The following is a 17,604-nucleotide window of genomic DNA, read 5'->3' as shown; positions in this document are numbered from 1 at the left end:
AACTAAAAACGGAGTCTGCAAGGAAATTTATGACGATAGTCTCACCAGGAAGGCATTGGGCTGGGACCTAGAGTCTTTGGTTCAGTTCCAGGGTCTGATGTAGCCTTAACTGTGTGGTCTTTGGCCACATCTGTAGAAAAGGAGATGATACTTTCCTGTCTCCATGGGATTTTGTAATAATAAATGGATTAACGTTTGTGAAGCACGGGAACACTGCATTGATGGTGGCCATGCAAACTACTAAATAGAATTTCAGAGTTAGTTAGAAAGTGATTCAGCTCTAATCAAAATAAATATCCACACGAAGCCCAGCAAGTAAAAATTCAAACTGTTTTGTGTATGTTCTAAATGGACAATATATACGCTGATAATCTGGTTTTATACTGTTACCACATATTCTATAACTATTACTATCTTTTATTATATCTATTACAGAGAAAAACAGCTGCATTTGTTTTGTATAACACTAATCTTAATAATCAAGCTCTTTAACTGACCTCTTTTAGCACAGGAACAAAACCTTGCTATTTCTGTAAACCGATCAAAACAAAGGATCCTGATTAAAATTAAAATGGTTTTACATATATATTATGCATAGAAGTGTGTGGGGATACTTTGTAAAGCACTTATATCATCATCTTGCTACAAAAGGCAGTGAACAGAGAATAGGACTGAACGTTGCAGAGGAGCACATGTTTTATGCATAAGATATAACACTGGGCCACATTGTTAGTAAAGACGTATTCCTAGCATAACTGTCCTTGCTATGCGTTTCTAGTAAAGTTTCTCCTTTCCCATAACAAAGGAGTTATATGCTACGTCTGCACAGGGCAGGGGAAATCACCCCATGTTTCTGTGAAAATGAAAATATCAAACTTCTCACAAAGAAAATATAGACAATTTTTTCTTCAATGAGCATCAGAACCAAGGAAGCCTATTTCCTACAGTTTTGTGCCTTACGGTTGATTATAGCTTTTGAGTGAATTTTTCATTGTTGGCTGGAGTATTTATAAGGTGTCTCTGGCTATGTCTAGATGGCATCTGGTCCAGCAGCCAGGAGCATGTCCAAGATTCCAGGACTGGGCACCTCATCCACCTATCTCAGGCTACATTCTTTTTCACTCTCTGTTTTCCACGCAGAGGAAACCCTGTTATGCATCACAAACAGTTTCCATCACGAATGGCCAAGGAATCAGAATTCAAGGAGTAAATGTCAGAGTGCGTCAGAAGGTCAGCTGAGATATAGCTGCTCTTCTCTCTCCTCCCCGTACTGTAAAGTGTGAACTCTTTAAAGAGGTATTAATTAGTTCATGACTCAGCTTCTCTAACAGTCAGGGCAACAGTAGGCTCCCCCTTCTGTCTCCATGTGCCTGTTTTCACAAAACATGCAAAAAATTCTTTTTTTTTAACTTCTTCCACATTTTGTTGAATTTCGAACTAGATTAAAAATTTACCAGGGAGAACACAATTAAAAGCAGAAAACATAAAGCATACAAATGCAAACACAATTGCATGAGCCCTAACTTCTATATGACAGCAGTCTAAAAATCTGGAAGTTGAATGAAAAACCAGAGTATGTATCACTATGGTCAAATACTTATCTTCATTTTTCCAAAAAGCCTGAACAGACTTCTGTCTCATACACCCTTCTAGTCTCTTTCAAGACTGCATGGAACACGGGCTGAACATTTAGTACAAGAAGGCTTGTTTCAAGGAGAACTATGGAACATAGCTCCATCCAGAAAGCTGGTCATACACCTAACTTACCCAGAGAAATGGAGTTAAATGGAACAAGAATATTAAACTCGATCTCATTCCTGTGGGAGGAAAGTACGGATATATAGTTATCTGTGACTTTGATATTTTCTACAGGAAGAGTTCAGTATAGAGATAGATTTTAATCACATTTATTAAAAAAAAAAAACAACTCAGAAAGCTTCCTTGGTTCAGCTGATATTTTTCATTGTATTATTGATGAACAAAATTGATCTTAAGTTTTATAACACTTACACAGACTATAAAAGATACACTTGATAGTATTTAAATTACAGATGCTTATTACATTGATTGTAGTGGTGGAGTATATATTGCGGATATTTACTCAGTTTCTCCCCTCATTACTTACATGCAGATCCTTCTATTCAAGAGGAGAGCTGTGATTCCTAAATCAAATGTTCAAATAAACAGAAGTGAGTGAGCTGCTGGGAAAGACAAGTTCTAGGGCAAATCTATGTAAGATAGGCAGAGTGTTTACAAGCATCTGTTAACATTGCTGAAACTACAGCAATGTCATATGTTTGTCCCAGAGGCCTACCAATGAGACAAGAATTTCCTGTAGGTTCATAATTCCTGAGAAGGAATATGCAACAAGTGTCCACACAAACTTTCTTTTTCCTTTTGACATCCATTCTCAAGAAGATAGACAAGCAAAATATCACGCAAAACATAAGCCTTACTCCTCACTGTACACCAACTCTAGAAAAGATTAATGATGATATCTTGTAAATGTTTGTGGGCAAAAGAGGATTAGGAGTGCATTCTCTGAGGAAGTGCACATCTGGATTTCCACATACAGATTCTGCTGGTTTGGCTCTGGTCCTGATATTTAGCTCTCTCCCTGGTGAATATAGTTAGGTTTTATTACTGTCAAAGGAAGGTTTTGACAGGAGTATTTGTCAATACTAGAAACAGTGTTTGGTCCACATAATTTAAGCAGAGTATAAAGTGGACGAATAGCAGACAGTTCAAAAGTGAGATTTCACGTTCTTCATTCTCCTAATCTAACAAATTTTGCCAAATTCTAATTAACTCTAGTGGGAAGAGAGTAGTGAAACCCCAAAGACATTAAATGCTGCGTTAAAAATCCATTAACACTGTTTTCAGTGTTAATATTTCACTTTCTGCTGGGGGAACAAGAGTGTAAGTCTGTGGTAGGAAAGCTAGTTTTTTTCCTCAGAAAACCATTAAAATCCATTCTTCTCAAATGAAAAAAAGTGAAAATGGAAATGAAATGTTTTAATCGCCATGAAAATAATGAAAATATTTCTTTATCTGGATTGGGTTATGGATCGTCACAGCACAGTTCTCACAAAATTTTTATCGAGTTAACCTTGAGAGAAAGATAGGAAATGTATTTGTGTAAATCGTGATGAATTCATTTCACTCAAAGGACAGTGCAAAAGCTGAGTTATAAAAATCATGGGGAATAGAAATCCTAACTTGTTTTATAGAAATCCTCTATGATGATGCTCTGTATTGTCAAAAGGAGAAATTATATGCCAAGGCAATATATTTTAGAGGTAACTTTTCCACCTACAGTTATAATCTGTGATTGTCCTGCTTGTTTGCATTGTTTACTTGTTTGCATTGTTTGAGACTTTTGTAAAGACCCACCTTAGAAAGCTATAGTATTTTGGATCAATTTTACAGTCACAAGTATGTACCTTAAAGTTTGAACTGTCCCCTATACAGGAACACTGTCACATTGCATTACTTTGGAGGTGAGTCAAATATTGTCACTACTTACAAATCCACGGTTCTTATGAGATCATAAAATGTACCTCAGTACAGATCTGGAATTATACATGAAGTTTTAGTTTAAGTAACAAGAAGCTAAGACTGAATTCAGATGCTATTTATGCTCAGATCTTAACTGCTCAGATGTTATCTAAGTCTGACAACACACTCAGTCCTCCTTGGCTTTGCTTCAGAAACTAGAGAAAGATTAAGCTGTCAATTTAAGATGCTCAGATCCATGTGTCATCACGTAAATCAGGTGCCTAAGTCAATGGAAAGGTATTGCTTCTCAGTTTAGGCACCTAGTGACAGCTGAGATAACCTAAGGTAGCCTGTTTGACCTTCGGTTGAGCTAATGTAACCTCCAGTCATCATCTCAAAAAGGCTCAGATTTCCCCATAGGTCCTGTATCAAACCTCACAACCGATGCCATGTCTTGGTATCCTGCAGGCATCTCAGAGAGCACTCTAGGCAACAGAATTGAACTCCAGATCTCTACTGACATTTGACGTCCAGACCACCTCTAAACACCTAAAATCAGGTTCTGAATCAGCAGTTTTTCCCCGTAAGTGCCTTGCATGTTGTGTATGCTGAGAATGCTTAATGAAGATCAGATTCCACAAAATGTTTCAGCTCTTGCTTTTTTTCCTGAAGGTGGCCAGGTAATGTGGTGTTGCCCCTCTTTTATGTAGTACCCTAATTGTCAGAGCAGTAGGAAAGAGAAAGGGTGAACTCCCTGCTTCAGTTCTGTCTTCAAACGTTTAGAAAAGGAAACTGGTGTCTCTTACTTCGTACCAGAACACTTTGACCTCCAACTGGTCATGGGGTGCTCCTCAACCAATCTCTTTGAGATGTTGCAGAGAACTGAATGTTGACTTAGCCAAAGAGATTCAGTACTACAGTTGCAGTAAGGGAGCACATCTGGGCTCCAGTTCCAGCCACAGGAATTTATACTGTTAATAATGAATGGGCAAAACAACCTTTCCACAGTTCATTTTAAAAGAAAATGCCCACAATTGTGATGAATTGAGTGTAACAAGGCATTCTTAAGAGAGAGAGACAGAAGAGTAGGTAAGGTGATATTCATTTGATCAAATTTATAGTGTAGATATTCACACCAAAGCCAGCTACCTGAAGTTCTCTTTGCAGTCATTAGGAAGAAATAAGTTGGTCTAAGGCATATTTCACTTCATAATGACATAGATATCTGCTGGCCAGAGAAATCATCCCCAAAATGGGATCCAGTCCACCTAATTTTAGATATCTAAGGAAAATAGGACCTTCCTCTGGAAGCTTTAAAGGCAAGCCATTTTTTTTTGCTGATTGTGCAAGAAATGTAAACACTTACTTTAACAACTGTCTGTATTTGATGCCTAAAATTAAGATATAACTTAAGCAGCATCCTACTCTCATTTCTGCATCGTAATGGAACCATTCAAATGTAAAATAAACATAAAGTCTTTTAGATTTGGACAGTTCAGGGCATTTTCAGAAGCATAGCTAAAAGCTTCTGAGGAAATTAAGTGAAACAAGGAGATATCTAATAGAGAGGTTTTCATGTGAGAGGAGTTTAGGATACAGTTTTGGACTTACTTCTCTCCAAGTCCTTTGTTAACTCTATCTCCCTACTCCCTCAATGAACTATACAGGAAGTCTATCTAGTGCCTAATGCAGGATTCTGGCTTTAGTCACAGATATCATTGACTGGCTCTCCATGCAGTTTCAAGAGACTGATCTGAAAAGTCGCAGTCAGTGAGGGAAAAAAATGACACTATTATGTACAAGCACAACAGGGGGTTGTGTAAAAGATAATCTTTCACTATTATTTTTATTAGCACACTTTCCAGAGTGTTTTGTCCTCTGGAACTACAAGAAAGGGTGTCGCTTTGTTTCTCTGGCAATCATTAATGGGCTTGATGATATGACAGTTGCTGGTTACACATAAGCTGCTTTTAGAAGGTGTATTGAAAGACTCAGTTGCTTGCTGGGGTGCCAGGACTCAAAGTGAATTGCAGTTGTCGCAAGCCGAATGCTCACCATGGCAGTCTGTATCTGTCGTGGTATGCACTGGCATTACTGCGCAGTGTGTACACACCTGTGCAATAGGTTGAACCCTACATAATTTCTCTGCCTGTTGTATTTTAACAATCATTATGAACTGGAGGTGCAGTGTATACTTGAGGCTGCTACTGGTGCAAGTTGGCTATTTCTGTAATAAAATGTACCATATGGAGCAGATGATGATCTAAGGCAAGTGTAGGTAAGCCTAGGCTTTTTTTAATTTTATTCTGCAAATAGTGCATCTCATTTTCCAAAATGCCAATCACAATGTTACAAGAGCCAGCAAATAAAACATTTCTCCAACTCAGAGAAAAAAATTGTAAACATGATTGAAACATGAAAAAAGAGTCCTGTGTATTATTTTAATAAATTTCTAAGTAATTTTGTTGTTAGGTGTCTGTTTGTAGGAGCTGATCTCTTCTATAAGGAGTCATACATTAGATTCACCAACTTTTCTCTTAACTCTTAGTGTATTAACACTCAGTTGATACATTAACCTTGCGCACATGTTGGCCTGTAATTCCTTGTGTATCCTTGAGGAAACATCTTTTTTGGTGGCAAGAATGAAAATTGCAAGCTTCCAAAACAGCCAGACCTAAACATCTGTCCAAGTAACACAGGAAATTATCTGTCTCCTCTTGTTTTGTGGAGTTCTGGGTAAATTGCTGAGATGAATTTTCCCTCTAACACCTGGAGTGAATTTGTAACATTAGATATGGCTCTTTTCCAACAGTACAACTACATCATCTTAGAGAAGTTCATGCAGCTAAATGTAACTGCTTCTGATAATAAAAAAAAGCCTCCACATTTTTATTGGAACCATTTGTGTATACAACATTCAGTTCTGTTGATGTTCAGATTAACTATACCATTATTTAGAAGCCTTGAAAATGTTTCCATTCACACTGTTTAATAACATTTTGGTTGATTTGGCCCCAATGGAAGATATAGCCCAAAACGTATACTCAGAAAAGATAACATCTGTGCCTGTAAAAACCTTGCAGAATAACTTTGAGAAAAAGGCAACTAAATAATGTGGACCATTTGTGACTACATAAACTCCATGAGGGATTCCTGACAGAATCAGGACCTTTGTGACGTAATGTAAACGGCCATATATATTCTTTAACCAGTAATTTCACTAAAGACTCAAAGCATGAGTCTCAATAAAGAGGGAATGTTTCAAAGGAGCATTCATCCAAACAATTAGAATGTTAGACGACTGTTTAGTTAGAGAAATAAATTAGATTTAAATAACATTCTAAGAACACAGATTATTATTCATTTTATATTGTAAAAAATCGTACATGACGCTTTACAAAGAACATCAGCTCCTCCTGAGAAACCAACTGATATGTGGGTGTTTAAATTGTTAAGAAATTGATTTATATCTTTAAAATACAGGGAGAATTTTAAAATATCTTAGCTTTTAAGCCTTCTCCACATAATTGCAGAACATACAAAATTAAAATCCATGTTAAGGAACAGAAGAGGGGACTGTTTTTGCTTCATGTGGAATTTACACTGATACTCAGTTGCTAACATGAGTGAAATTTTAGTATATCAGAAAAGACTTTGACCCCTGTCATTTAATGTGATGATATTTATATAAAAAGTGGCCTTTAAGGGCTATAGTTCAAGCTGATAGTTTCCTTATCCTAATTTAGATGTGAGAGAAACAGAGGCTGAGATGATAGTGCCTATTAGCCAAGATCTTGATCTTGCAAAGTTATACACACATGATTAGCTTCAAGCACATAAATACTCAATTTGCATATAAATACACAAATACGAGTATGTGGGATCAAGACCTAAATCCATACAGTGGCCAGATTCAGAATTATAATTTGGCACAAGGAATGTTTATATATTTATATATTTGAATACTTACATATTTATATACTTCCATGTGCATATGTTTATACACTATTATATTTTATATATATATATTTATATTTATTCACAATAATATATTGTTAGCTAACAATTTTCCCAGCTAGTAGAAAATACTCTGCAGTATAGGTGAAAAAACATATTCCAGAATCAGGGCCACCTGGCATCTCTTCCTCTCTTTTGCTATCTAATTCAAACCTGTTTATAAGGAATTGAAGACTTAGACCAGCCTATAAAATAAGAATTTCTGAAATGAAAGTCCAGAATTAGATTTATACTCTTAGGTCAGTGTCCAAACTGGGTACAGTGGATGGGCTTCAACTGTTAAAGCATAAGTCTCTAGTATCATTTTTGGTGCCTTACAATATGGACATATGTCTTCTGTAACTCCTGCATGATGTCTGCCAGTCTGTGAAGTGGACATCGCAGAATCATTATCTGAAACTGTAATAGATGCCTATGACGGGCTGATTGAACACAGTTCACTATTCTAGGTAGGCACCTACATTGTGGACATCTAAATTTAAGCAAGCCAAATCTCACCCACGTAAACTTAGAAGAAAGACTGTGAGGAATAATCACCTCAGACTGGCAAGAGTCAGTTAAGTTATATATGCTTATTCCCCTTAGATGTTTATATGATACACATTTGTTCATGTCCAGATTATACAGAAAGCAAGATTTGGTATGACAGCCACTTCCTCCTGAAATAGGCACATTAAAGCTGTGTTTCCATGGACCAGTGTAATGTGCTGCCAAAAGAAGGTTTGTTACCGCTCTCACCTTCCTTGTTCCTCTGTCCTTCCACTTCTGCATCTGGCTGTGCCATTTAACCTCACCCTCCTTGACAGGTATGGCAAGACACTGCCATGATTCAATTCAAATTATTAATCTATTCGAAAATAATCCAATTTTGTTTTTACAATTTAGTTTTGCATTGATTTGGTGAGCTGAATCAGCTCACAGAGGAGTCCAGCAGGAGTCATATCCTGCAGTGGAAGGGGAAGTAAAGGAGAGGAAAGGAAAAGCTGAACTGCCCTGTTTCAGTAATGGCAAGCTTTCAAAGTCTAGTTTCATTTAACAAGGAGATCTGACTTATCAGTTCATCAGTACCAAAAGGAGGAGCTTTTGCTCTTCCCTTTCACTCTCCCCATCTTCACTTTCTGGATGGACCACATTATGAGCTGATCTAATTTACTAAAACTATCCCAGCAGTTTTCTGCTGTCTTATTGAGTTAAATCAGCTCAGTGAAGGGCTTGACAAGGGCCAATGTAAGAAAAAGGGAGGAATAAGATTGCTTGGCGGAAAGCAAGGCTGAGAGGTTAGAAAGGGTGAGAAAGGATGGGAATTAGAAAGAAGGAGAGAAGGGAAGGACAGGACTTCCTCCTTTTGGCATCAATAACTCAAGTGACTGGACGAGATGCACATAAAATCATCAACTTGTCTTGTCTTACCCTCCCTTGGGGAACTTCACCCTGAATGGCAAAGAAGGCAGAGAGGAATAAGATTTTTTTTTATTATTAACGGAAGAAAAAGATTGTTAACTGGTCACTACAGTACAGGAGATGATGTCTTACCTAATACAGGGATATTTATATCTCTAAGGAAGTGAAATAATGCTTACCTTAATCAAGAAGGATAAACAAATTCTCTCCTGGGTAAGGGGAAATAAACATTTCAGAAAGAAAGATGAAGTCTGTCTGGACGCCTTAGGGGATTTCAAAAGGGAGATTGGTGACTGCCACTGAGCCAGAAAAGGTTGTCTATGTAGAAGGAGGGAATACCTCAAAGCCACTTTGTCATGAAAACTGGCAGAGAGTCAGATAGATAAGAGGGAGATGGATATTCCAGTTTAATTTCCATGTAAGCAGGTTAACTTTATTTATCTTCCATTTTATCATCTATGCCTTTTATAAATATTTGCAACATCATTGTGTATTTTAGATGTTGCAGATAGCTACTTTTATTTTCATTTGACATTAATTTTGTTTGAATTAGGAATGATTTTACTGTAATTATGTAGCAGAGCATTTCTAATGCAAGAATGTGACAAATCTATAAACAAGAGTCCTGGGACATTTTAACAAGTATCAATTTAAAAGTGATTTTAATAAGTAACTTTACCGAGTATATTTTCCAGAGAACTCAGAAAGTAAGAGGATTTCACCATTTCTCCTGCATTGGCCAGATGGATAGCTGCCATTACACAAATCTGGAGGATCAGAGAGCTATCAATAACTGAAAAAGCTGAGTGGTATGTAAAATGCTGTGCTATTTGGAGTACAAATATAACATAAAATATAGAAATACTGGGTTAAGAAATAATACACTAGATCTGATTATCATTCAGCTTAGTTCTCAATATTTAATATACCACAGCTTACATGCTTTCTTGACCTCTGAAGAGAGGTCTTCCAGTTCTCAGGCTCCTGGGATCCTCCTTTTGTTATGAAGGTCTATAATTCTACCAGTTCCCAAGAACTGCACTCCACCCATGGTGAGAGGAGCCAGCAACTTTACGATCATTATTCTTTTCCGTTAACTGGAAAAAGACATATCTTCTCAGGACGTTATTATATGGATATATGTATCATATGCAGATTACAGGACATCAGAGGTGTCTTTTCCTTCCTAAAATCATTTTCTATAAAAAACATTCAATGACATTCAAGGTCTGTGCAATGCATCAAGTCAATGGTATCATAGAGTTTCAAGTGAAAACTGTGGTTGACATTTCTATAATTCTGGCAGAAGCCATTCAAAAGGGAAATAATTTCTGCTGGGTATAAAACTTTCAGAGGTTCTTGAATTAACACCTAATGGAGCTAGGATTCATCACAAACCTTACATCTTTCCTGTAAATAAAAAGCACCTGTCTCCCACCTTGACTTCTCCATTGTAACAGTGTGGTTTTGCATTGATTTTAGAACAAAACAAAACTAGAAACACTCAGAATGAAACAGCATGTGTTTTCTCCTCAAAGGGAGGATGAGAGAACATCTGTGAAGAGCCCATTTGTGACAGATGTTAGTACCATTACTTAGCATACTATTGAATACACTCTAGTACAGCATAAATCAGTACAATATAGCAATTTCTGGAGTATAAAAGAAAATACTGTCATATTACTGCTCAAAAACAGTTTTCAGACCCAGTGGCCACATGTTTAAAATTTTTATATAACCCTGGTTAATGGACTTACATGAAAATTAAATAGTTTACTATTCACAACATTTCCTTTAAACTTTAAATCCAGTTTAAATAAACACTTGGAACACTTTCTGACAATTCTGTATCTAATAGTTGCTTGTTAAATCTATTTTACACATGTAAAGAAATTAATATTTGCAGCTATTTTTAGGAGAAACTAATGGCTGTGATTAGGATTATAACTTGATCTCATACAGGGAAATAGGTTAAAGTTGAAAATTTTTCCATCTGTTATGGAAGCAGTGGTGTGCTTATTTTCATTCTTTTTTATTCTTTAGTCTTTTATTTCATTCATTTTCTGATGAAGTTTTGCACCAATTATCATTTGTGCACTGTGCCAAGAGCCAATGTTCTTACAGATTTTAGGCGAACCCAATATATTAAAAAAACATTTAAATTAATCAATTAGTTATATCATGTTTCTTGGTAGTTAAACCTCATAGCGGTGGATACTTGAATTCTCCAGTACTTTACGCAGAAGCTGAAAAGATTAACTCATCCTCTTTCGTAGTTTCACAGCCTGTGTAATTATCTCTGTTGTTTTATAATTTATTATAATTGGATGAATTGTTTCTTATTGTGGCTCACCTCAGATAAATTTCTTAAATTTCTTTAATATTTTAGTTTTTATTTTGATCTAAAAATGGTATGTATATACATATACATGTCTGTACCTATCTCTTTCATTTTTTTTATTTTATGATTTTTCTAGGTAGTTTTTCTTAGTTTTTCTTCAAGTTGTGAAAAAAAAAAAAATCTTAACTTTAACAATGCTTTATCCTCAGTAAATTAAAGCTTCTTAAAGTGACTAGAACAAAAAAGCAGGAACCACTCCTCCGTGAAGATGACCTGAGTTCTTGGCCCTAATCTGGTGACTTCTTCTCTCTTTTACTCTAGATAGTCACTTGATAAAAAGCAGAAATAAACCGAAGCACAAGGGTTTTTAACAGAGTGCTGCCTTATTCTGGAGGAGCTGCTTAAATATTAGGATATTAAGCCCGTGCTTCCACAGTGGCCTAAATAGATGTAAGCGCTGACTGCTGCAGTCCCACCCTCTACTGCTGCTCTCATTCATGTGTTTCCACCTCCTCTCCTGAGCTGGTGTTGGAGTTTGCTGGACCCTTCGTTCACCTTTTCAGTGTTTGACGCCAGAAGAAATACTATTTGACGCACAGGAGGGACCAATGATAACTGAATGGAGTACTGAGAAAGAAGCAGGCACACATGGTTGAGATCTGGGTTAGTGCAAAATCACAACAGCCGGCAGCTATGGAAGCACAGCTTGCATCAGGCTCTTACTTCCTTATTTTATATCTGTCCCCGTGCAATTTTTGACCCCATGGGGACAAAGGCATCTGCTGTGTGTGACTGGAGAGGGTTATCTGGAGAGAGTTATCTGAATCTCCCCAAGTGAGGTAAGAATTTAGCCTAGGTTTTCCTCTTGTTAGTGACTGCTCCGTCTAGTCTGTAACATAAAAGTCTGATGACTTTTCTCTCCACCAAAGTTTTCAAGTGAAATGGGCGGTGCTTTGTGCTGAACTCAGTGCTCTCAGATTTGTTAAGCATGTTCAGAGCAGGCTAAATGGATTACGTCCCTTCAGAGACGTAGATCTCTCCCCATATTTTGGGTCTGAACATCATTGCTGCTCACATAAGAACATCTCGCTTCTTAAACATTACTCGGCTTATTTAAATGCCCTATGCTAAGTTTTCCTGCCAAAGGAAATTAGCACCAGTTGGAAATAATCTCCTCTAGGACTACATGAAACTAGAAGGTAAATTTTCTGAATCTCCCTCTTGGACTTCAATACCTAACTCTGCTAAACGTGCAGTCTTAATCTTCCCTATGTCTTCTTAAAACAAACAAACAACTGTCCTGGGTTTGGGATAGGTTGTAGCTACTTCTCGAGAGACCATTTGGTCATAAACTGTGTGAATACTTTGCATAACGCTGCTCTGCTCTCTAGTTGAAAACATTGGTCTCCAAGGGTTGGTGTTCTGCTTTTACGAGTGATCCACAGTTTGTTGGGGAAATTATAGCAGAGCTTACACAAAGTACTTTATTAAAGAATATATTAAAGGCTAAAGTGAACATACTCAATTACTGAATACATAATTCTCTGAAAGAGCACTAGTTTTCTATACCATTGCTGTAAATAAACAATAATTATATAGGATGTTAGTATTAGATGACCCCTATTTGCATAATGTTGATATCCTAATTAATATTTTTGTATAAGTTGCTATCAACTTACTCTCTACTGTACCTAGCTTTCTATATTCTCTCTAGCTTGACCCACAAGTTTTGTTTTTTGTAAAATACTATCATTATTAATAAAGAAAAAAGAAAGCAAAGCAGTTTGGAACAATTTCCTTAAATTATCCTAGTAATTATATTCAGCGAATTAAGGAAATTAAATGGTGGTCTATACAGCAGGATGTATACCTTAATGCTGATGAGCACACAACTTCATTTAATTCCAATGCGGTAACTTGCTATTTCACTCATACGGATTTTACCACTTTATTGTGACGTACTGTAACAACTATAAAAGCTTACCGAGCTGCTCACATCTGTAAAATGGTCGGGAAAGAAGATGAATCCATCCAGAAAGATGAATCCACCACAGAAAAACCCACCGTATATATAGACATATAAAACCATAAACACAGGCACACAAGCACGCGCACACACACCAAGAGACACGGGTATCACCGTGAGAGACTGTAGTTGTTGTAGTGCTAACTGCATCTGAACTCCGTCTGAACTGTGTCTCTGTTTTAGGACAAAGAGAGCAATTGCTCACAGAGTATTGGGTTTGCCTTTGAAATAATACCACAAAACTATCGACGAAAGGCACACCTCACAGCAGAGCTGAGATTAGGTGCTGAAGGTTATTGTCCTCCCCTAGTCTCAAAGCTATGTGAAATGCCAGTTAATTGAAAATGGTAATTGTTCCACATAACAGCATCAACTGTTTCATTCCAGGAAATGTGCCGCTCTTAAATTAATAGCCATCGACCCAGAAGCTTTTCATGATTCTTCTCCATCCTTTTGTCAAATTATCCAGCTATCAGTCCTTTGGACAAAAACTATTGCACTATTTTTATTGACCATACTTTAGTGAGGGACCTGGCTTCCTGTTCAGATAGCTAGACTAAACTAGGTCTATCCATCTGAATGTATGTCAAGTAGCCTGAGCCACCTAATTTTCAGTATACCTGCTGCTTCTTACTATAAATACTTAAAATGAAAATAGTTAAATAAAAGTACATAGAAGTTACATAGTTATTACAGATTAACAGGGTGAACTAGTCCATCCAGTTGGCAAATAGCTTTTGTGCTAGTAAAAATTGGTGGAATTTCTTTCAACAGTGCGCTTCAGTCGCATTTAAACCTTTTTTTAAATTTTTTACGAAGGAATGTAGAGAGTTTTTTTTTTTATTTTTGTTTGCCAAAGGAATATATTGTTAGTACAACCTATCAGAGTAGCAAATGGTAGTGTATCTGACTTTCATTATTAAACAGAGAGCAATTGCAGTTTCTGCATCACTTAACAGCTATTCTGACAGCTTAATAGCGAATTTTACTGCTGTAAAGTTGTTCCTTTATTCTACTTAGAACAAAAGTTTAGTTTTCCTTCCTTTTGCATTAATAAAATGGTCATTAAAAATGCAAATATATTATTTGCATAAGCTGTTAAAAACATTTATAGAGATACGACTCAAAAAAATTTGTTTGTTTGTATTTTAATAAATTAAGAATTGTACTAACCTAATCAACTTTTCAGGAATCAAATAATGATGCTTTGACATATCTGGCAGTACTGAGCAGGGAAGAAGGCTGATACTTATTCAGAGGTGACATTTTCATTCTAAGACAGAACAGTTTCACCTTCAGTACTACACCGAAAAAGAATGTTGTCTATATATTTATAAGTGGTCAAATTCTAGAATGAAATATATATATATATATCATCTGTATATATGTATATTTCATCATATGAATGATGAAAAATAGACAGAAATATAATGATTTTAAATTAATTTATAGTGGTAAGTGGTTGTGCAGTGACCTAGAAAATGTGTCCTTTAATCTCAGAAGAAAATACCTTACATTTCCATTTGCAAGGACTTTTGCTTACAGTGGGTTGCAATTTAACATATACTACAACAATTGCCAGCAGAGAAAAGAAGTCCTACATAATATAAGTCACCTTTCTATTCTTTTAAAAATAATTTGTTAGTTGTAAAGAGGAGCTTTCATATACGGTCTTAAGTTGGTATATGTTGGTGTTCTTTTATTTATTAATGGATATTTTTATATGCCAAATGGAAGAGAGAAATCTGATTAAAGTTTCTAGGACAACTATAGTATAAAATCAATAGAAATTACATTGCAACATAGCATACACAAACCATTCAGTTGTTATATACCAGGTTTAATGCTCAATCTGCTTTATAGATAATCTAATCAAAAGGTAAGGAGGCAGGGAATATTTTAAGAAAAAATTTACAGCTGCTCAGAAGGGATGGAAAAGATCCCCGGGCATATGGTGTTGAGTAAATGCAAGTGAAACTGGTTGTTGTGAGGAATCATCAAGGAGTCAAAAGAATTACTCACAAAAGGCAAGTACCTTTTTCTGTCATTTATGCCTATGACCATACGCACAGTTCCAATGTCTTGTCATTTTATACATAATTTCTTCTTCAGCAAATTTCTACTGTGTCGTAAAAAAAAGTAAGTGCGAATTGGGTGTAAATGAGTGAGGAGAGCAGGTTGATGGTTATAGGAGGCAGGGCAGTTTTGCACTGGCTATGGTGATGAAAGAGTTTCTTTCGAAGTGCAGAAGTTAACTTTTAATACCTTTGCAGATCCTGAGTTAGCTCTTTGATTCCATTCTTTATTGCAGGATATAAGTTTGCCCATGTTTCATTTATTTTACTGGTTAAAAACCGTTGTTTCAAATTATTCAGACTTCCGCATCATCCCTCATGTGTCAGTTCAAGTTCAAGTTAGTCCATCACGATGCTGGTTTATGTAGAGCTTTTGGAAATTAGAACCACTTATGAAATTTGCACAGTCCTGAGTCGCAATTCAGATTGTCTGAAAATATTTGAGTATGTAAGCACAGCACTAAGTGTGTTGCTCTCATTAGTAAGCCTTGAAGATCAAAGTCATTTCCAGCCTGTGGAGCTTATCTCTTTAAAGCTTATATTAGCAGCTAAAGGATGTCTTAAACTGTCTGATATCACATTAAAATATCATAAAAATAACATTAATTATAGAGATGAAGATTACAGATGTAGATTACAGCTGCACATTGAAAGTGCTAAGCAAATACACAAGATATCAGTAATGACTTAATTAAAACAAAATGCAGCTGTATTGGAGCACAGCAATAAAGGAAAAGCGGCAATCCACAACAAATAGTAACAAATGCATGAACCATTCAGCCAAAGGGTGTAAGAGCAGCACGAAATAGATTGGCTTGGGTAAGTAAAATTTATGCCAACCTTAAACATTAGCATTCTAACAGCTGCCAGGAATTTAGAATACTTTGCCTTTTGAGTGCCAGGTAGTTTAGAGGGTAACTACCAACTACCCAAAAACTGAGTCATATCAGAAATGACTTAATGTTCTGTTTCTTCCCATGGCCAAGCTGGCTACCCTTTAATACCTATCTGATACCTTTGCAATAGACTTCATTAACTGTACTCCCTGATTTGGAAGGAAGCTGCCCTTTTCTGGTTTTCAAATGGACTAAAATGACCTCATCCGGGATCACATTAAAGTGGGTGCCAAGACACAGTGTTACAGCAAGGCCTGTTCACACAGGGTGACATTCTTCCTAGCTCATAACTAGAGAGAAGGTCATGTTCAGCTTTTCTCCCTTTCAAATCTATTTGGAAGAAACCATTCTATTTTATACTCTGAAATTTCAATCTCTGATAGTTTGCAACCAACAGTCTTAGTGTTTCAAGTTATACATGAGATGACTGTAACAAAGATTAGAGAGAGCAATATTTTCTCTCCCTGGTTGTGGGGGGGGGGGGGTAGGATAAGACCCATCCTCCTCTCCAGTTCTATATAGTATTTAGATTTAAAGATGGCACTAAACAATTTTCACTGAGGTAGATATAGGAATATTTGCAGTTATTGTAATGACCATAACTACCACTTTGGCTGTTCTGTTCCTGTCACAGACTTTGAGGTATGATTCAAGAAAATACATAATGGGCCTGCCCTAAAGATTATCTTTTTTTGAAACACCACAAAGCATTTGCTTAGAATTAAACATGCACTTAACTTCCTCTTAATGTCAGAGAGATGGAGTAATAGCCTAGCAACTCTGAATGATGGTAGCAGAAGGCTTGCGATGCATCAGTCTACACTGTATGCTGTCTTCCACAGACACCAGCTCCAGTTTGCTGGTATCTGTCACACTGCAACATCCTTGTTTAATGTTTCATGCTGGTACTCATCGAGTATCCAGAATGTCTGATCCTGCATGAATATACATCATTTTTACATAGACATATAATTACTTGAAATTATGGAAATTAAATTAAGATCAGGGCTTTATTGTTGGTGGAACTTGCATCACTTCGGTGGTACTCTGGAATTGTTTAATAAAAAAAGAAAGAAAAGAGAAGGGCTTTATTTTAGATGTAGTGTATATGTTACGTTTATATCTGTTTAGGACACCCATACTGAATATTAATGTGAAAATCTGTATGGAGCAAGACTGCATATATTTTGAAAAAAATGAAGAAATTATACACAGCACAAATGCAAAAATGAACATCACAATGCTAATTAATACTCTACTTTCTATAAATTATTTAGATCTCTTGATCTGAGAAAAAATTACTCATCTTTGCTTATACATATGTCTGTCTCTACATATTCATATAGTGGG

At 36.3% G+C, this 17,604-nt stretch overlaps 1 protein-coding gene across 4 annotated transcripts in view; it reads left to right on the top strand.

Annotated features, from left to right (window-relative positions):
• GPC5 (glypican 5) overlaps positions 1 to 17,604 on the top strand; it is a 742,566-nt gene that overhangs the window by 553,616 nt on the left and 171,346 nt on the right. The window contains exon 8 of one of the 4 annotated variants that reach the window (XM_068929146.1): positions 9,612 to 9,630. The exons of the other annotated variants lie outside the window; for them this stretch is intronic. Coding sequence (XP_068785247.1) covers positions 9,612 to 9,613 — 2 coding nt within the window. The 3' untranslated portion in view covers positions 9,614 to 9,630. Of the gene's footprint in view, positions 1 to 9,611; positions 9,631 to 17,604 lie in introns of those variants that run through there. 4 annotated transcript variants of the gene reach the window in all.

The sequence above is a fragment of the Struthio camelus genome, chromosome 1 (genome assembly GCF_040807025.1).
Source record: "Struthio camelus isolate bStrCam1 chromosome 1, bStrCam1.hap1, whole genome shotgun sequence".
NCBI classification, from domain to species: Eukaryota; Metazoa; Chordata; class Aves; order Struthioniformes; family Struthionidae; genus Struthio; species Struthio camelus.
Note: the sequence above shows the minus strand (reverse complement) of the source record. Positions and strands in the feature narration are given on the sequence as shown.